This window comes from Pelobates fuscus, chromosome 1 (assembly GCF_036172605.1).
Source record: "Pelobates fuscus isolate aPelFus1 chromosome 1, aPelFus1.pri, whole genome shotgun sequence".
NCBI classification, from domain to species: domain Eukaryota; kingdom Metazoa; phylum Chordata; class Amphibia; order Anura; family Pelobatidae; genus Pelobates; species Pelobates fuscus.
The window spans coordinates 27,071,474-27,092,349 of NC_086317.1; the positions used below are offsets into that span (position 1 = coordinate 27,071,474).

At 43.3% G+C, this 20,876-nt stretch overlaps 1 protein-coding gene across 1 annotated transcript in view; it reads right to left on the minus strand.

The window, feature by feature from the left end:
* LOC134586673 (uromodulin-like 1) overlaps positions 1–20,876 on the minus strand; it is a 49,397-nt gene that overhangs the window by 13,389 nt on the left and 15,132 nt on the right. Inside the window, exons 5-12 of the mRNA XM_063442402.1 lie at positions 18,713–18,899; positions 17,356–17,478; positions 16,436–16,693; positions 16,226–16,338; positions 6,268–6,469; positions 5,797–5,937; positions 2,475–3,098; positions 1,343–1,545 (exon numbers count right to left, since the gene is read on the minus strand). Of these exons, the coding sequence (XP_063298472.1) occupies positions 1,343–1,545; positions 2,475–3,098; positions 5,797–5,937; positions 6,268–6,469; positions 16,226–16,338; positions 16,436–16,693; positions 17,356–17,478; positions 18,713–18,899 (1,851 nt within the window). The remainder of the gene's footprint in view (positions 1–1,342; positions 1,546–2,474; positions 3,099–5,796; positions 5,938–6,267; positions 6,470–16,225; positions 16,339–16,435; positions 16,694–17,355; positions 17,479–18,712; positions 18,900–20,876) is intronic.

The following is a 20,876-nucleotide window of genomic DNA, read 5'->3' on the forward strand; positions in this document are numbered from 1 at the left end:
ACAGTGTTTGGGTCCCGGGCACCGTACCGCCACCTGTGACAATTACGTGATGCATCCTAACATTGTTGCAGTGTTGAGGGACTCTGAAAAGTGTCGCTAAAGCCTCCTGGATACTGAAGATACTGTGGACCCCCTAAACTAATGTGGATGAACCCTAAGTGCTATGTTCTAAGTACACAGCTATTGAACATATGTTAAAAGCTACTGGATCATTTGAAATATGACAATTTTTGTGTGCTTTAGCGATTTATTTGCAGATTATTTAGGGGACAGAGTTGATTAAAGAAAAGTACTGTATGTGGGCTTAGAATGAGCATGTATTAAATGCACGCAATCAGGGTTGACCTACAGAAAACGATTTTTGTTCACCTTCTGTCATCTTATAGTTAATAAATAACTTTTGCAGCTGGTGTTTTGCTCTTAAGGCGACATTATTTTTTGAGATAGATTCATGGCAGTGCTATTTTTTGTTTTATCTTTCCTCAATGTTAAGAAAAAATGTTGCAGAACATACTTTATGTCTCATGGTGGGCATGTAGTATGTTTCTCTGATATGCATATATATAAATATACATTAAAATAACCAAGTCTATCCAAGTTATGACTCATTTGGTCATAACAGCAAAACAAATGGGTAAAAGATGGTTTTTTACTCTTAAAGGGACATTATAATCACAAAAACAACTGCAGCTTAATGAAGCAGTTTTTGTGTATAGATCATGCCTCTGAAGTCTCACTGCTCAATTCACTGCCATTTAGGAGTTAAATCACTTCTGTTTCTGTCCATGACAACAACACACCTCCCCTGGTCGTGACTGACACAGACTGAGAAGAAAATGTTTTTATTTTCAATCACATGGAAATTACTTGAGAAGGTTTTTTTTTTTATCTCCTGCTCTGTAAATTGAACTTTACACACAGGAGGCTCCCTGTAGGCTCTAGAAAGCTATTAACAGAGCATGAGGTAATACATTCTAAATTGAACAGACTATGCAATAAAGAAGTGTAAACATTAGATGGCTCTTTACAGGAAGTGTTTAGGAAGGCTGTGTAAGTCACATGCAAGGAGGTGTGACTAGGGCTGCATAAACGAAGTGATTTAACTCCTAAATTTCAGAGAATTGAGCAGTGAAACTGCAGGGGTGAGACTTGTACATCACAACTGCTTCATGAAGCTAAAGTTGTTTTGGTGACTATAGTGTCCCTTTAAGTGTTGCAACATGTAGTAACAAAGCTGTAAAGAACTGTCCCTCTCTGTTAAAAAGTCATTGAATTTGGATATATTAAATGTGGGAAGGTATGCATACTGTGTAATAAACAGCAGGTGATGTACATTACTTACAATACGCATGTCAGTACCACAGTCATCCCAGCGTGTTTGTAGTAACACTATAGTATTAGTACTGTTGATAACATTGCACACAGGATTGCCAAGATACAGTGATGATTCAGGAAAAGACATCATTTGCAAATAAGACTTCAGGATAGTTATTCCAATAACTCCCGCTTCACATGTAATATTGCTTGAGTCCTTTAGTGATGGATCTGGTAAAATCATTGTCAAAGGCAGCACAGATAAAATAGAAAAATGGCACAAAAAATGTAGTAAGAATATATCAATTTAGAAGTGGTTATCTTTATACTCGTCTTATTGTTGTACAAACACATTTCCAAAAATTGTTATTTATTAAACACATTTGGAACAAGGTAGCCATAATCACTACTTGACTAAACCTGATCAGGATGTAAATTCAGGACAACATTCTTAAAATGTATTGATTTCATTAATTTCACTGTCTGCCTATCAATCAAATCACATGTATCTATCTATCTGTCTATCTTTCTATCTATCTATCTATCTATCTATATATCTATCTATCTATCTATCTATATATCTATCAATCATCTATCTATCTATCTGTCTATCTATCTATCTATCTATCTATATATCTATCTTTCTATCTATCTATCTATATATCTATCAATCATCTATCTATCTATATATCTATATATCTATCAATCATCTATCTATCTCTCTATCTGTCTGTCTATCAATCATCTATCTATCTGTCTATCTATCTCTCTATCTATCTGTCTATCTATCTGTCTGTCTGTCTGTCTATCTATCTGTCTATCTATCTACTTATCTATCTATCTGTCTATCTATCTACTTATCTATCTATCTGTCTATCTATCTACTTATCTATCTATCTATCTGTCTGTCTATCTATCTACTTATCTATCTATCTATCTGTCTATCTATCTAAATGTCCACCCCTTATCCAAATGTGTAATAATCCCATCATTGTGCTGTCAAATGAAGAAATATCGAACAGTGGTGCAGTCTGCTCTTTTTGTTCTACCTTAAACCCAAATGATCTAAGAACCATATATATCAATAAACACATAGAGGAAATACATGAGCATAACTAACAACTCATTCCTATTTACACTGTAAAATAAATATTACATACCTGCTTGTACTTTAGGAGGACTCTCTGCAATTATAATTTTGGTAGTCACTGGTTTTGCAGTGGTGGGGACAATGTTACCATCTTTTGTAGTTACTATCAGAGGTTGACTGGTTGCATGTGCAGTAGTAGCGTCACTGTGAATATGAATTACACTTGTATTCCTCACAGTAGGTCCAGAAGAACTTGTGTTGTTGTTTTTATTTATTGTAGGGATTGTATCAGTACTTGATGATTCATGTCGATGAAATTCTTTTGTGAAATGCATTGGGAACTCTGTAGTTGCATTGAGTTCACCTGTGTTGGAAGAGTTGTCTGAGGAAGACGTTTTCATGTCTTCTCTGTGTATTATGGGGTCTGTAATTAATAAACTTGTATTTGATGTTGTGAGGGTATGGTTTCCTGTTAGAGAATCTGACATTGTATTTAATTCACTAATGCTGATTGAGTGGATTGGTGGAACACTTGTCTTCATTTCCTTTTCTTGTGTTACAAGGCGTGGTATAGGTAATACTGTACTTGATTCTTCTGGGACATCAACTTTCGTCACTGAATATGTTGAGAATGTTGGAACATCTGAGTGTTGGTATGGGTTTTTAGTAGACAATAATAGTGAATCATTTGTGGCTGCAAGGAACAAAAAAAGACCACTGATAACTTAATAAAACACTACATAAAATATAGTTAGCTTGATTCAATAGGTAAAAGAAAGGTGTGCTCTATGATGCAACTTCACCTCCATATATAAACAGATATAGAGAAACATCTAATGATGTACCTATTTTTAACAGAGAGAAAATGCTCTTATTGATTGTAAATGGAGAGCATAACACCATGTGAATCCACTTTCTGGAGTGGAAAACACTTTTTAAAACATACTTTAAACACGTTGTGCAACATGCCATCTGTAGACCAGCCTGAGACAACTCTTCTGTAGACTAATAGTTAAAGGGACACTATAGTCACCAAAACAACTCTATCTTAATGAAGCAGTTATGGTGTATAGATCATGTTCCTGCAGTCTCACTGCTCAATCCTCTGCCATTTAGAAGACAACGCTTCTGTTGGTTAATTAAAGGGACACTATAGTCACGAAAACAACTCTATCTTAATAAAGCAGTTTTGGTGTATAGATCATGCCCCTGCAGTCTCACTGCTCAATTCTCTGCCATTTAAGAGTTACACTTCGTTTTTGCAGCCCTAGTAATTCCTCCCTTTAAGTGACATACACAGCCTTACACTTCCTGTAACGTAGCTAATGTTTACACCTCCTCTCCATCTCGTGCTCTGTTAATAGCTTGCTAGACCCTGCAGAAGCCTCCTGTATGTGATTAAAAGTTAAATTTACAAAGCATGAGATAATAACATTTAAAGTAAGTTACACCCGGGAGGTGTGGCTAGGACTTCATAAACAGAAGAAACAAAAGTGTTTTAACTCCTAAATGGCAGAGTATTGAGGCATGATCTATACTCAAAAACTTTTTTATTAAGCTAAAGTTGTTTTTGTGACTATAGTGTCCCTTTGAATAGTTATTTTTTTTTAGTTTTTTTTTATTTAATGAAATTCTTTTGTAATTTGAAAAAAAAAACAAATTTTGTAATTTAGTTAATGTAAACAAAAGTAATGTTTTCAATCATAAGGTAATATATAAGACCAGTTCATGGCTATTAATATTATGTATTAATTTTGATTCTTCTTTTTCCTTCTTCTTTTTCGGACTTTAGGGCAGTTCATGCCCATTTTTTTTGGATTTAAATTGAGACTTCGAATGGAGAAAGGGCGGATCTGATGAAGCCAAGCATACCAGCAAAACGCATTATCACGCTCTGATGTAATCATGCTTGGCGGCCGTAAGCCCCGCCTCCTGGAAGACATATAGCACAACCTGAAGTCTTGTGTAGTTAGCGACAGACGAACGGACCAGAGGGGAGCCAAACCAGAGTGGCAAGAGAGGGTTCTTACCTGCCTGCAAGCTGTTTTTAACAGATTGGGAATAAATGTGTTTATCTACACGACAGCCTCAAGTTTTCATGTACCTTATGGAATGACTATAGTTAAGAGCAGACTCGACTCAATATCATTTTTTAGATACATATTGTCATACGTGCGTCTTCTTTTTTGTCTAATTTATTTTGAGAATGCTCATTGAGACATTGCGGCAACATAAGTGGAATACTCTTTTGTGAGTATACTGTTCAGTTGTTTTAAGCACATTTTTGTGATAGCACTCCAAGTTTGCACAGTTACACATAATAGTGTGTTTTTGCACAGTGCACGTTTGTGCTTTTCTTCACATGTTGTATTGTATTACACGATTGTATGTACATTTCTAAGGTTTACGTATTTGCACTTTAAATTTTATTGATTATTATTATAATCCTAAAGCACAGCACAGTTTATTTGTTTTATTGTTTATGTATGTGTTTTGAGCCTTTTCACATTATAAAGTGCAGCTTTCTTATTGTTATTTTTAAATATTTGCTCACTACTTTAGCGCCATATTTTTACTTGCTGTTTTTTTTTTTTTTAATAATAGTGGAACAATCCTTTTATAGGCTTTACCTCCTTCCTGTAGACAAATGTGGAACTACCCTCCTGTAAACCAGTGTTGAACACCCCTCCTATAGACCAATGGTTATATAACCCCTGCTTTAGAACAATGTTTGGACTCCCCTCCTGTTGACCAGTGTTGGACATCCAACCCTTACACCAGTGTTGAACACCAATCCTATAGACCAATGATTGTATACCCCTGCATTAGAACAATGTTTGGACTCCCCTCCTGTTGACCTGTGTTGGACATCCCACCTTCACCTCAGTGTTGAACACCCCTCCTGTAAACCAGTGTTGAACACCCCTCCTATAGACCAATGGTTGTATACGCCTGCTTTAGAACAATATTTGGACTCCCCTCCTGTTGACCAGTGTTGGACATTCAACCTTTACACCAGTGTTGAACACCAATCCTATAGACCAGGCTTCCTCAAACTCCGGCCCTCCAGATGTTGTTGAACTACAACTCCCATGATTCCATGAATGAAATAGATAGGCTGAGAATCATGGGAATAGTAGTCCAGCAACATCTGGAGGGCCGGAATTTGGGGAAGCCTGCTATAGACCAATGATTGAGTCCAAACATTAGAACAATGTTTGGACTCCCCTCCTGCAGACCAATGTTGGACATCCCACCTTTACCTCGGTGTTGAACACCCTTCCATTAGACCAGCGTTGGACACCCTTCCTGTAGGCCAGTTTTGGATATCCCTCCTATAGACCAATAGTTGGACATCCCTGCTTCAGTCTGAAGTAAAATTAAAGACTTACTTTCACAGCTTCTTCCAGGTCTGGCCCCGTTTGTATCAACGTATGGCTTGACACATTGACAGGTGTAGGATACATTCAAGTTTTTGCATTCAGCATTCTTGTCACAGTCATTGTTCAGGGGTGACAAACACTCATTGAAATCTGAAATCAAATTAAGATAATAAAGCATTATGCCAGCTGTTACTAACGATTCATGGTCTAGAACAGGGGAAGGCAACCTTCGAAACACCAGATGTTATGTACTACACCTCCCATAATGCAAAACTCACTTATTCACTAAACTGTAATAGTATTTTTTTTTTAATATAATTACTTTTTGCTATATGGGGCCCAGATCCCTTACAGGTGTACTTCCTTTGCCCCCTTGATGGCAGCCCGGCATTATGCTTGAAAAGCATCATGGACATGTAGTCAACATCTGTAGTGCCAAGGTTGCCTGCTCTAGAATATTCATTGATGGTGTAACCTTACCTGTAATTACAATAGATTCTGGATCTATGGCAAACACTGTACTATTGATCATAGGTACGAAGGATGAGGATGTGACATTATTTAGCCATGTTGTGTCATTGACAATTATGTAAAAGTTAACTACAATGCTTCCAGCAGTCAGAGATTCGACTTTCACATTCAACATCTCTGCAGGAATATCTTTAGACATAGATTTTTTGACCTGAGTAGACAAAAATACACAAAAATCATATTCCTTATTTTTGATATTCAAGTGATAATTCAGCATGGCAAAGATTATAGTTCAAAATAATGAAGGTTGAATAGAACAATAGTAAAATACAAAATATTAGAAGAAACATGGAAAAATAGAACAATTTATTGGACCACAACTCTTTGGAAGGACAAGCTTGGACTTATTGGACCGACAAGCCTTTGAGAGAAGCTGTCTTGATCTAGTGTATTCATTCAGAGCAGTAAAATGCAACACTTGATAAACATGTGATACTGGCGAGACGATTGGAAGGATTGCTAGTCTGAAACAGTGTTAGTAGATTTTTAAAAAGTGTTATTCTTCACATCTGGACAAATTCAGCTACTTAAAAACCAATGTTTGAAAACATCATCTATGGCCAAGATTCATTTCAAAGTGATTAGACTGCAAATGTTCAAGAAGCATTGCTACATGGCATTGTCACATTGTAAAAGTTTATTAGCACTTCGAGCTTCTGTCTCAAATCAAGGCTCCCTCTATTTGATTGCAATCTGCTGGACATGTGCTTCTAAGTAAATACATTACTCAAACCATTTCTAAAAAAAATGACAAGGCTGAAATAAATGAATGGACCCAGAGAGAGCGTTTGTAAGCTAAAAGCAACACTCTTGGGTGGATTAGAAGAAATTTCACACTCAGTATAATCCATTATATAATGTTTTTAATCATATTGCCAAATAATATACATGAAATCTATTAGTTAGGTGACCCAATCTCCAGCTGAAACAATAGCTCAGTGCGTCATTATTTGACTGATAATTAGTATACACAAATAAATCTGTTACAATAAGAAAGACGTGTCTGGTACAACATATATTGCAGGGGTTGCAATCTTTTAGCAGCACTGTGCCGATATAGGATTGTGATGTCCCGTAGCATGCCGGTCCTATTTTTTTAAATTGAGGTGTGTATGTTGCCGTATTCTGCTTGTTTTATTTATACTGCAGTTGCTTTGTATCTTTGTATTTGTGCGTATATGAGCTATTATATTGTATATGTTCATGAGTAGTTTGTGGTATTGTGTATGATACCTATGAATGTGGGCTGTGTAAGGGGGCTGCTTGTGGAATTGTGTGTGTGGATGGATTTGTCACATTGTGTGTTTGGTAGTGTGTGTATGTGAGGGGCTGTTTGGGGTATTGCATGTGAGAGGCTGCATGTGGGGTTGTGTGCATGTATGTGCATTGTTAGTGGTGTTGAGTTTGTGGGGATTGTGTGTATGTTTGTGTGTGGGCTGTTCATATTATTTGTGGTAGGGGAGGGTTATTCTGCATTTTTGTGTACATCTAGCAGTGTGGGTGGCTTCCCTAGGTCCAAGTGGGGACCAGGCTGGCCAGGTACATGTCAAGGACAAGAGCTGCAACAGGAAGCTGCAGGCTGCTCTACTCCAGTGTGGATTCCCATATACAAGTGCTTAGAGGAAGTGGTCCGAGATCACTTCCTCTACGTGGTGCAATGCATAAATTGAGGATTGTCCTTAGCCTCTTTTTTGTATTAGCAGATATCTGAAGTTTCACTGGGACTCCTGATAGGCCAGAGCCTGTTTGGCTCTAGCAGCCTTGAGTGCCGTGCAAAGACACCTCGAGTGCCGTGCAAAGAAACCTTGAGTGCCATGCAAAGACACCTCAAGTGCTGTGCAAAGACACCTCGAGTGCCGTGCAAAGACACCTCGAGTGCCGTGCAAAGACACCTCAAGTGCTGTACGAAGGCGCCTTGAGTGCTGTGCAAAGACACCTCGAGTGCCGTGCAAAGACACCTCAAGTGCTGTGCAAAGGCACCTTGAGTGCTGTGCAAAGACACCTCGAGTGCCGTGCAAAGACACCTCGAGTGCCGTGCAAAGACAGCTCCAGTGCCGTGCAAAGACACCTCGAGTGCCTTGCAAAGACATCTCGAGTGACGTGCAAAGACACCTCAAGTGCCGTGCAAAGACACCTTGAGTGCCGTGCAAAGACACCTCGAGTGCGGTGCATAGCACAGGTGCCATAGGTTGCCTACCCCTGATATATTGTGCTCCAACCAGTGATTCTTGGGTATAATGTTTTGATTGCTGACCGATTGGTTAAAACCGCTAAACTTTGCAGGTAGATAAATTTGTTGGTTAAATGTATGGGAAAACTACTTATTTGTTTTTCCAATAATTAGACTGAAAAAAATGCATGTTGTGGCAAAACCTAGCCACTTCTGGACTATATTTACTGTAGGTTGTCCATAGGCTGAATGCATACTGTGTGTCCTTACCTGTATATGTGTTGTGTTATGGCCGTTCACATGCTGGCAGCCGTACGCTGCCAGCATACAAAGCATTCGTTCGACGAAACATGGCTATCCCGGCCGTTCGCCGTACGAATGCGGGCTCCCCAGGTAGACCACCCATTCACAAGTCGTGTGGCACCAATTAACCGATTGCAACAATGTTGCAATCGGTAATTAAGGGCTCTCCTAGGTGGCCGCCGTTCGGCTACCGACCATGCGGCGGTCGGCCATCTTGGATCCTTTGTCTCTGCAGCGGTGTTCGGTCGTCGAGAGCCTGGAACTGAAAACGGCTACTCAATGATCCGAACACCGCTGGACTTCCAGAGCGTTCGGGAGTCCCGCGTTCGGCACATTCTGTTCCCCCTAGTTGTTCGGTACTTTTAAACCGAACTCAATGTTTTAATGTGTTTTGTGCGGCGTTCGGTCAATTCAGCTGGGATCGAAGCGGTATTCCCACGAAGTATGCGCTTCGACTCCAGCTATCTACCGAACGTTCAGTCATCTTAAAATACCGAATATTGTGGAAAATATGTATTTTAAAGTAAATTGTCAGTTCTGCTGCACGAGGGGATAATCCACTTAATCGTCCATTTTAGTGGGAGTATCCCTCTCGTGCAGCAATGCCTACTGGGAAAAGAACAATGCATGTTGGGAGAAATCCCCTGGATTATCTGTAAGGAAACCCCTTGCATGGGGAACTGCTTAAATATGCCAGCCTGTGAATAAACTGAGTTAGTTGACTCCCAAACTGTGTTTCGTCCGGTTATTGGGAGGATTGGGAATATTGCCGTGCTTTCTGTTCTGACTGTGGATTTCCTGAGGATACCAACGGATATCGTGGACTAATATACTGCATTCCGTTACAATTGGTGGCAAGCGACGGGATCCGAACCTTACAGCCGAAAAGCAGAGTTCGTGTAACTGGAACTATCGAACAAGGAAAGCAAGGGCAATTCGTATGGAGATTGATTATACCATACTGAAACGACAGACTTTAAAAGAACTACTGGAAGCCAGGGGGAAAGTAGCCAGCAGCAAAACCAAGGCAGTACTAATTGCCGAGCTGATGGAGGGAGACCAAGCCCGCAGCGCTACACCCCCAGTAGTTATGGAAGAAACGCTCTATGAAAGAGAGATGAGGACCAGGCTAGCATTTTAGCCGCAGCCTATATCGGATGCCATGTTGAATATGGTGATGGCCAACGTGCAGGAATACGTAATGGCACACAGCCCGCAGCACGCCTTGACTCAAACCGAGTCCAACCCAGGGTCCCTTTACAACCCGGTAAAGCACAAGCTCCCGTACCAGGCCTTCAGAGCCTTTTGCGAGGAAAAGGACGAGATCGATGGGTACTTGCAGGACTTTGAAAGACTGTGTGATCTACATGAGCTAGAACGGTCAGTATGGGTGCAACTGCTAGCAAGCAAACTAGCAGGTCTGGCAGCTGAAGCTTACCGTGCTGTGCCCAGTGAGGACAGCAAAGATTACGAAAAAGTGAAGCGCGCAATCTTGGAGAGGTATGCCATTACCCCAGAGGCATACCGGCGCAAGTTCAGACACTTACGCAAGCCAGAGCGAGATTCGCATGCCGAATGGGCACACAAACTGGATCAAGCCTCCCAAGGGTGGATACAGGCCAGCAACGCCACCACCATGGAGGAATTGCGTCAGATGATGTTGCTGGAGCAATTTTTTAATGGATTATCCCCGGAGACTCAAGAATGGGTGCGGGACAGGAAACCCCTCACCCTACCTGAAGCAGCTAGATTGGCCGATCAACACTTTGATGCCCGGAGGCACCAGGGACCTGTAGCCAAAAGCTACTCCCGACCCACAGGACTACCTAGCGCTCCACCACCTCTAGCACCCACAGCCACCCCGTTCCGTCCTTCACAAGGACATGTACCGGCCCCTTCCAGATACAACGGGCGGGCCAACATCCAGTGCCATTCCTGTAAACAATGGGGGCATATGGCCCGAGAATGCACCCAGAATCGTGGCAGGCCCACCTGGAATCAGGGGCGTCCAAACCCCGTACCCAGGGCGGCTGCTCACCATTTCCAGAGGGAACCAGCCACTCAGGAGTTGTGGAGTGTTCATGCGGAGGAACCCCTGGGTATCTTACACGAGGTAATGTCGGTCCGAGCCACCGATAACCGGCAACATCACCGGCAGCTGGTAACGCTTGAGGGGAACGAGGTTCAGGGACTGCGGGATTCGGGAGCTACCTTAACCCTGATAGCACCCCATTTGGTATCGGAGGGCACGCATACTGGTGGATCTGTGGCCGTTCGGGTAGCCTGGGGAGCTGTATACCGACTACCCACGGCGAAAGTACATTTGAACTGGGGTGCGGGAGAGGGGACAATAGAAGTGGGACTAATGCAGAACTTACCAGCAGATGTTGTGCTAGGGAATGATTTGGGCCAGATGACCTCTGCCTTTGTTCCACAGGCTCCCTACCAGGAAGCCCACCCAGTAACCACCCGGCAACAGGCTCGCACCACGGCTACACCGATACACTCTGAGGCTCAGGTAAGGAACCATGACCCCCACCCGACTCCCATGTCCTGGGATACCCCGACTACCTTTGTCACTGAAGTACAGACCGATCCCACTCTACAAGTCTACAGGGACCGGGCACAAGCTAACCAGACGGGGCTAGAGGGGGAGCATTACACGTGGGAGAAAGAGTTATTGTACCGTGTCACGGCCAAGGACGTGGGGGGATCTGTCACCTTGACTAACAAACAGTTAGTGGTACCACAGAAGTATAGGCAGGAGCTGCTTAGAATTGCTCATGATATCCCCTTGTCGGGACACCTAGGGATGACCCGCACCCGATACCGCCTGACGCATGCGTTTTTCTGGCCCGGAATCTCACAGGATGTGCGACAGTATTGCACCTCCTGCGACGTTTGCCAGCGAGTAGGTAAACGAGGGGATCGCCACAAGGCCAAGTTATGCCCCCTACCCATTATTGCAGAACCCTTCAGCCGGGTAGCGGTAGACATAGTAGGGCCCCTGCCAAAACCCAGTCCCTCTGGCAAAAAGTATATTTTAACCGTGGTGGACTACGCCACCAGGTACCCCGAAGCGGTGGCCCTCACTAACATTCATGCTGAAACCGTAGCTGAAGCCTTAATAAAAGTGTTTTCCAGGGTAGGATTTCCCCAAGAAATAATATCCGACCGGGGCACCCAATTTACTGCCGAGGTCACCCAACATATGTGGAAGGTATGTGGCATTAAGCCAATATTCAATTCCACCTACCACCCCCAGTCCAATGGACTATGTGAGAGATTCAATGGGACGCTGAAGCAGATGCTTCGGACGTTCGGGGAAACCCACAAAGACTGGGAGAGGTTCCTGCCTCACCTGCTCTTTGCGTATAGAGAGGTTCCCCAAGAATCGACCGGGTTCTCTCCATTTGAACTATTGTTTGGGAGAAGGGTACGGGGACCCTTGAACTTAATTAGGGAACACTGGAAGGGGGAGAGTACGGCTAGCGAAACCCCTATCGTATCATATGTACTGGAGTTCAGAGACCGTCTGGAGGCGCTAACTCAGGCTGTGCACACCAACCTCCAGGCGGCGCAGCAACGTCAGCGACGCTGGTACGATAGAGGAGCCAGGGACCGCAGCTTTCAAGTGGGACAGAAGGTTTTGATTTTAAAACCTGTCCGCACAGACAAGCTGAAGGCCATCTGGCAAGGCCCATACCAGGTAGTAGAGCAGCGATGCGACACTACCTATGTGATCGGCCCCTGCTCAGGGGTAGGGAAGAGACGCATGCTCCACGTAAACATGCTCAAACCCTACCATGAGAGGATAGAGGATGTGACGGCAATCTGTGCCTCCGCCTTAGAAGATCAGGAGAACCTGCCACTACCTGATCTACTAGAACCAGAAGAACCGATAGAGCCCTCCCGGGGAGTCCAGCTGGGGGAGCGGCTAAGCCCTCACGAGCGTGCCCAGGTACAGGCGCTGATCGTAGCTAAAGGGGCTACCTTCTCCAATTTACCTGGGTACACTCCGCTAGCCACCCACCGAGTCGAAACCCCGGGACAGCTACCTATGCGACAGGCTCCATATAGGGTTCCGGAATCAGTCCGGACCCATATGAAGGCCGAGTTAGATGAAATGCTGCAGCTAGGAGTTATCGAACCCTCAGATAGCCCCTGGGCATCGCCGGTAGTCCTGGTGCCTAAAAAGGACGGCACTACCCGATTCTGCGTTGACTACCGGAGGCTGAATAACAAGACAGTGTCTGATGCCTACCCGATGCCTCGGATAGACGAGCTGCTAGATAAGATGGCACGGGGTCAGTATCTCACTACCATTGACTTGTGTAAGGGATACTGGCAAATTCCTCTAGCCGATGATGCCATCCCCAAGTCGGCGTTTGTCACTCCGTTTGGCCTGTACCAGTTTAAGGTCATGCCCTTCGGAATGAAAAACGCTCCGGCTACTTTTCAGCGGATGGTAGATCGGCTACTGGACGGCTTCCAGGAGTATGCCTGTGCCTATCTGGATGACATAGCCATCTTCAGCCAGACCTGGGAAGATCACCTACACCATATAGGGGCGATCTTGGACCGTATTGGGGAAGCCGGGTTAACTTTAAAACCTAGTAAGTGCCACGTAGGTATGGCCGAGGTGCAGTATCTGGGACACCGAGTAGGGTGTGGGCAGCAGAGACCCGAGCCAGCCAAAATTGAGGCCGTAGCTAAGTGGCCTACCCCAAGGACCAAAACTCAGGTGCTAGCGTTTCTAGGGACTGCAGGGTATTATAGGAAATTTGTACCCGACTACAGCGCCCTGGCCAAACCCCTGACGGACCTGACCAAAAAGAACCTCCCCCGACTGGTTGTCTGGGCCCCAGAGTGTGAGCAGGCATTCCAACAACTCAAGACAGCCCTAACTAATGCTCCTGTGTTAACTGCTCCTGATCCAACTAAAAGATTTCTTGTCCACACAGACGCTTCAATGTTTGGATTGGGGGCAGTGCTGAGTCAAGTGGGAGCCGATGGCGGAGAACATCCCGTAGCCTACTTAAGCCGCAAGTTGTTGCCCCGTGAAGTGAGCTACGCCGCCATTGAGAAAGAATGCCTGGCCGTGGTGTGGGCCCTTAAAAAGTTACAGCCGTATTTGTATGGACAACCTTTTTCCTTACTCACAGATCACAACCCGTTGGTGTGGCTAAACCGTGTGTCTGGAGACAATGCCAGGCTGCTGCGCTGGAGTTTGGCGCTGCAGCCCTTTGACTTTACCATCCATTACCGGCCAGGAAAACAAAACGGTAACGCTGACGGGTTATCCAGACACACTGAACTCGAGAAGTGATCTGTGAGTACTCTCCCGGACATCCCCAAGCCGATCCGTTGGGATCAGACTGTGTATGCCGGCTTGGTTCTGGGGGAGCATTGTGGCAAAACCTAGCCACTTCTGGACTATATTTACTGTAGGTTGTCCATAGGCTGAATGCATACTGTGTGTCCTTACCTGTATATGTGTTGTGTTATGGCCGTTCACATGCTGGCAGCCGTACGCTGCCAGCATACAAAGCATTCGTTCGACGAAACACGGCTATCCCGGCCGTTCGCCGTACGAATGCGGGCTCCCCAGGTAGACCACCCATTCACAAGTCGTGTGGCACCAATTAACCGATTGCAACAATGTTGCAATCGGTAATTAAGGGCTCTCCTAGGTGGCCGCCGTTCGGCTACCGACCATGCGGCGGTCGGCCATCTTGGATCCTTTGTCTCTGCAGCGGTGTTCGGTCATCGAGAGCCTGGAACTGAAAACGGCTACTCAATGATCCGAACACCGCTGGACTTCCAGAGCGTTCGGGAGTCCCGCGTTCGGCACATTCTGTTCCCCCTAGTTGTTCGGTACTTTTAAACCGAACTCAATGTTTTAATGTGTTTTGTGCGGCGTTCGGTCAATTCAGCTGGGATCGAAGCGGTATTCCCACGAAGTATGCGCTTCGACTCCAGCTATCTACCGAACGTTCAGTCATCTTAAAATACCGAATATTGTGGAAAATATGTATTTTAAAGTAAATTGTCAGTTCTGCTGCACGAGGGGATAATCCACTTAATCGTCCATTTTAGTGGGAGTATCCCTCTCGTGCAGCAATGCCTACTGGGAAAAGAACAATGCATGTTGGGAGAAATCCACTGGATTATCTGTAAGGAAACCCCTTGCATGGGGAACTGCTTAAATATGCCAGCCTGTGAATAAACTGAGTTAGTTGACTCCCAAACTGTGTTTCGTCCGGTTATTGGGAGGATGGGGAATATTGCCGTGCTTTCTGTTCTGACTGTGGATTTCCTGAGGATACCAACGGATATCGTGGACTAATATACTGCATTCCGTTACACATGTAAATACCTAAAATTACACGTAGAGATACTCTTAATTGTCTTTTCAATTTTCGAATTTTTTTTAGAGTGAAATGCTGTTTTCTTGGATGTGTCGTGGATTTCTTTTTTAAACTAGATGTTTAATGATTTTTGTTTCGTCAAGAGCAATTATCATGAAAATAAAAGGGGACGAAGGAAAGCAGCAAGCAATTCTATCTAATAATCTGAACATCTCATGAAAGTACATTGAGAAATATTATATTGCAAATGTAATAGGGGAGGTTAGGACTATGGTACAACCAGTGGACATTAGAGCAACACTAGAATCACCTAAATGACTTTAGCTTGCTGAAAGGTTTTATATGTGAAGAGTGAATCTACTTTTTTCATTTTACAAAAAGTTCAGATTTCAATAGAATTTGACCATTCTACAAATTAAACTGGTTACACCCCCTGGCTGTCAATTAAACAATTGATCCTGTTACTTCCTGGTTTGTTTAAATCAGTGGAGCGGAACACAAGAGGCAGCAATTGTCCAGAGCACCTGCGTTGCAAAGACTTCTCATTGAGCTGCATTGGGAAGTCTGTGATTGGACAGCCACAGAAAGTCTGGGCGGAGTTGGAAGGGGGAGTCTTGCAAAGGCAGCAGACAAGAGATCTGCTTCTTTGGAAGCTGATTTTAGATATATCCCCAATAAAGGCATGATTATACTCAGGGGTATATCTACTAAACAGTGATTTTTTTTTTTATTTATTGATTTTTTTTTTCATTTTTTTTTTTATTTGGGCAGTGGAGTGTCCATTTACCATACAGTAACCATGCAAACAGTAATCACAATTAATAAGTAATAAACAGAGCAAGTGTGAGCAAGTAGGGTTGGTAGTATGAGAAAGTATGGACCAAATGGAATAAGCATGCAGTGAGAACACAGAGGGTCTGCTAAAGGTAGGTCATGGTTTGTGCTTAATTCATTGAGCAAACCATAATTAACATACTGTACATTCCCATTGGACCCGACAACTTTTAAGAGGTTTGTCATTGGTGTGTGTGTGTTACATTTTAATGTATGTATCGTACTTTACCTCTTCAACAAAAGTCTTTACAAAGTTTAAATATTCTTCAGAGCTTTTATTGAGTAAAACCTCCGTAAGATTCTGATTAGTAATTCTAAGTGTTCCATTCAAAATCTGTGCATCTGAGAGAAGAAAAAAAAAATTCACAGAAAGAGTGATTTATAATATTAATAGGAGATTTCAGTGCTACTCTTTAATGTTCAATATTCCGTCATTTACCGGTTTTTACACTTGCTGTCCATATTTGGTGCTGTCCGTTACTGCACAGAAAGCTGACATTAACAATGTACAGCTCGCCTGCCTCCAAACCACTGATGTTCATGTAGGTTACACGGGTGACGTTGGTGTAGTTAAACCCATTCATTGCTGACACGTGTACCCTGTATGTAGAGTTTTCAGGACAGTCTGTACCCCAGTGTATTTGGAATCCACCAGCAGTGACGTTACTGATTATTTGATTAGTGAACATGGAGCACTCTAGAACAAAACAGAAAACATTATTAACACTTTATTCGCCAACTCGTCGGCAGTCCAACCCTCTGACCCCTGACTTGCACAGTTTGCCATCTATCTTCACCTAATAATGTCCTTGCTTGTGCAATCTAAAATTTATTTGAGACCTTCAAGTCTTGCCTGCCCAATGTAGATGACTCTTTTAACTGAGACTTCTACCTTTTTCAGATGACTCTGCTATCACAGACATTTTTGCTACCTTCAAACCCATTTTATATTATGGACACCTAAACCTTATACACGAGACTGACATTAAACACCTCTACCCATTTCAGATGCCTGATGTTAAACGCCTCTACCCACGTCAGAAGGCAAAAAAGTAAACCAGGTAATGAAAACCCGTAAAAAATAGGCAACAGCAGTAAGTGGTTTGTGATACACAACTCCCATAGCATAACCTGTACCCAACCAGACACCTACTGAGTATAATAAGGAAATTATTGGCTAGGATTCACAGCCAACAGCCATGTAGTCATCAAAATAAATATTCTAGCTAACGGCAAGCTCTGCTGTGATATTATAATCTCCTAACCCTTCTAAACCCGAGACCACCCAGTTAAATATAACAGTTTAAATATAAGTCCCTACCTACCGCTTTTTCTGCTCTGTTTGTGAATTGCACTTACCTTTGGTTACGTTTGGTGGATAAGTAGGGTGTATATCAGTGCAGGTATAGGTACCGTTTATATTAGTACAAATCTGATTTGGTAAACAGGAGTTTAGTTCAGGGTGTAAACATTCATCCATATCTGAAAAGGCAAGTTAGATAAATTAGAAAATGATATAATTATATAATGTCATAAAAGAAAAGGATGTTTGTGCAACCATTGTATGTCAGTGAAAACAGTAGTCTGATGGTGCATGATTTGTGCGAATAATGGTTATCTTTCCTATTTTAATGACTATGTTTGACTGCTTCCTCTGTGCAAAAAAAAACTTCAGCGTAAGTTTGTCTAATGTCTTTTCTTTTGCAGAGCATAAAATGCAAGTCAGTGAGTCAGCGAAGAACGACAACAAATTATACCTACAGAGATATTGCCATGTTTTTGTTGTTTAATTGCACTTTCCCAGATAACTTTTTTTTGGCCAGCAGTCAACTTGCCACAGCAGGTATGTGCAGGCAGATTAATACTGTGTAGAAAAATGTACACTACATGCATGAGTTAAAAGCGTACATTTTGTTCTGTTAAAATTTTATTTTTCATCCCACCTATTTTTCTGCAGTGTGGATTAATTCATATTATTATTTAGCACAAATGACACAGGTTAGTACAGTGTGTGAAATGCCCCCACGCAATTTTCCACAGCTCAGAGCAGAGAAAGAGAACCATACTGGGAGAGAAAGTGAATGGTCAGAGCTCATTGTCTAGCAACTAATGAACAATCTGACTCCTGCGATTCTGCTTATCAAAGTGTTGGCACAACCCATCAACCAGGTCCTCCAGCTTTGAATTTATCTTTGCATCTGATTTTCATTGAAAGTTATGTCAACCAGAGGACACATTTTTAAATGATGGTAATAATGTCGATGTCCTATTCAAATTCTAAAATGCATTATGAGAACACTTCTATTAATTACTGAACTAGTATTCACTTTGCAGGACATAGAGAAAGGATGTAAATCACATGTAACGTCTGCAAAATAGTACGTAAAACACAAATATTGGATTTTTACTAACAAATCAGACTTTACTTTCTAAATTAACTGATTCAATGACACTGTCTGTCTCCTCTTCTCTCTCTCCTCTCTTCAGTACCTCTCTATGATATTCGGACTGCCTTATTAAAAAGTAGAGCCCTTTACAAAATATTAGTCAGAATTCTCACAATATCAATAAGGCCTCATTGGCTCAAATGGTATTTAAACATCAAGGACGCATCACCTCCTGTTTCACCTATAATTCACCCAAATGTTTATTATTATGTTTGATTTTAAATTGTAACTTTTTTTCAATTATTTTAAAATAAAAATTAGGTAAAAACCTTTTATCGTTATACTGATCACTTCAGGTATTTGTATCACAATATTGTTCATCTTCATTCTAATATCATCCAAGGAGTGTGATTGGTTTATTCCGATAAGAAGATGTGACTGCACTGTGAACATGCTTGCTGGCTCCGTGGAGAGAAAATTGAATGACACCTCGAGTGAACAGAGTTCTCCGGTGATCTGTAGAAAACAAAATCATTTTTGCAGACAATAAGTATGTTACTGTATCATGTTAGTTTTTTTTTTATATATATGTTTATTTTACATTTAAAGGGACACTATATAAAAAATGTCAGCTTAAGCTTATCTAATCTCTTTTGCAGAGTAAAAAATACAAGTCAGTGAGTCAATGAAGAAGGGCAACAAATTATATCTACAGAGATAAATGCTTGAAACACCAGAACCAGTACAGCTTTATGTGGTGGTTCTCATGAAAAGAGCCTGATGGCTTCCTAATACAACCGCTAGTGCTTGTCATAGTGATGGGCTTCCTGGGTTCAGTCCTGCAAAGATCGCAGGACTGACGTTCAGTGTCTCTACGCTCTGCATGGAGATGCATTGGTTTAATGCATCTCTATGAGAAGATGCTGATTCGTGCTGTGCAGTGATTTGTTGCGCATGCACGCTAACTCCATATTCTCTTTTATGGGGAAGCATTGGATGATCTCAGCTGGGGAGAAGCCAGGCAGCCATGGTGAGAACAGCAAACGGCATGCCAGGGAAGTAAAAGTTAGAAAAAAAAATTGATTTGTTCTACTAGAGTGGAGAACACTAATCTAAATAGGTAATGTCCCTTTAAATATAAAGATTCTTCACTATTTACTATTACAATGTCCAGCATGTATCATGGCAGCATCTCGCTGACAGTGGAAAATCAATATGGAGAAATCTGATATTAGGACAACCCGCTAATCAGGAAGTCTTCCTCAAAAGCAGTAGAAGCAGTAAAGCGGTGTTACATTTTAGGCTTACTAAGTTGACTTTTTGAAAAGCCTCAGACAGGAGAAGTTCAGCCTCCCTTTCCTAGTGCACACAAGACCTATCCCAAAGTGTCTCCCTGGCTGTACTCCTTTACTTGATCCGCGGTCTGACAATAGTATACGGGCAGGGGCGGACTGACCGGTCGGGCACTTCGGGCATGGTCCGAGGGCCCGGCTGGGAGGGGGGCCCGCCATCAGGGGCCCGGCGGCACACTCTGAGGGGGCCGGCCGCGTTCAGGGCCGGCCCTTTAAATGCTGCAGCCGCCTGAGCGCTCTATTAAGAGCGCTCAGGCGGCTGCAGTTGCTTCTCACCTCCCCTGTAGGGTGGCCGAGCTGCTCTGCTGTCTGCGGTGCCCGGCCGGAGTGATAGGAAGGTGCACACTGAGTGTGCACTTCCTGTGAGTCCGGCCAGGTACAGAAAACAGAAACTCCTGTTCCGCGCACGGAGTTTCTGTTTCCTGTACCCGGCCGGACTCACAGGAAGTGTACACTCAGTGTGCACCTTCCTATCACTCCGGCCGGGCACTGCGGACAGCAGAGCAGCTTGGCCACGCTACAGTGGAGGGGGGAGTAAGAAGAGAGGGGGGGTAAGAAGAGAGGGAGGGGGGTAAGAAGAGAGGGGGGGTAAGAAGAGAGGGAGGTGGGGAGTAAGAAGAGTGCAAGAAGAGGGGGAGGGAGGAGTAAGAAGAGGGGGGAGTAAGAAGAGAGGGAGGGGGAGTAAGAAGGGGGGGTAAGAAGAGAGGGAGGGGGGAGTAAGAAGAGAGGGAGGGGGGAGTAAGAAGGGGGTAAGAAGAGGGGGAGGGGGAGTAAGAAGAGGGGGGAGGGGGGTAAGAAGAAGAGGGGGGAGTAAGAAGAAGAGAGGGGAGTAAGAAGAGGGGGAGGGGGGAGTAAGATGAGGGGGGAGGGTGGAGTAAGAAGAGAGGGAGGGGGAGTAAGAAGGGGGGTAAGAAGAGAGGGAGGGGGGAGTAAGAAGGGGGGGAGTAAGAAGGGGGTAAGAAGAAGGAGAGGGGGAGTAAGAAGAGGGGGAGGGGGGTAAGAAGAAGAGGGGGGAGTAAGAAGAGAGGGAGGGGGGAGTAAGAAGAGAGGGAGGGGAAGTAAGAAGAGGGGGAGGGGGGAGTAAGAAGGGGGTAAGAAGAAGGGGGGGTAAGAAGAGAGGGAGGGGGGAGTAAGATGAGAG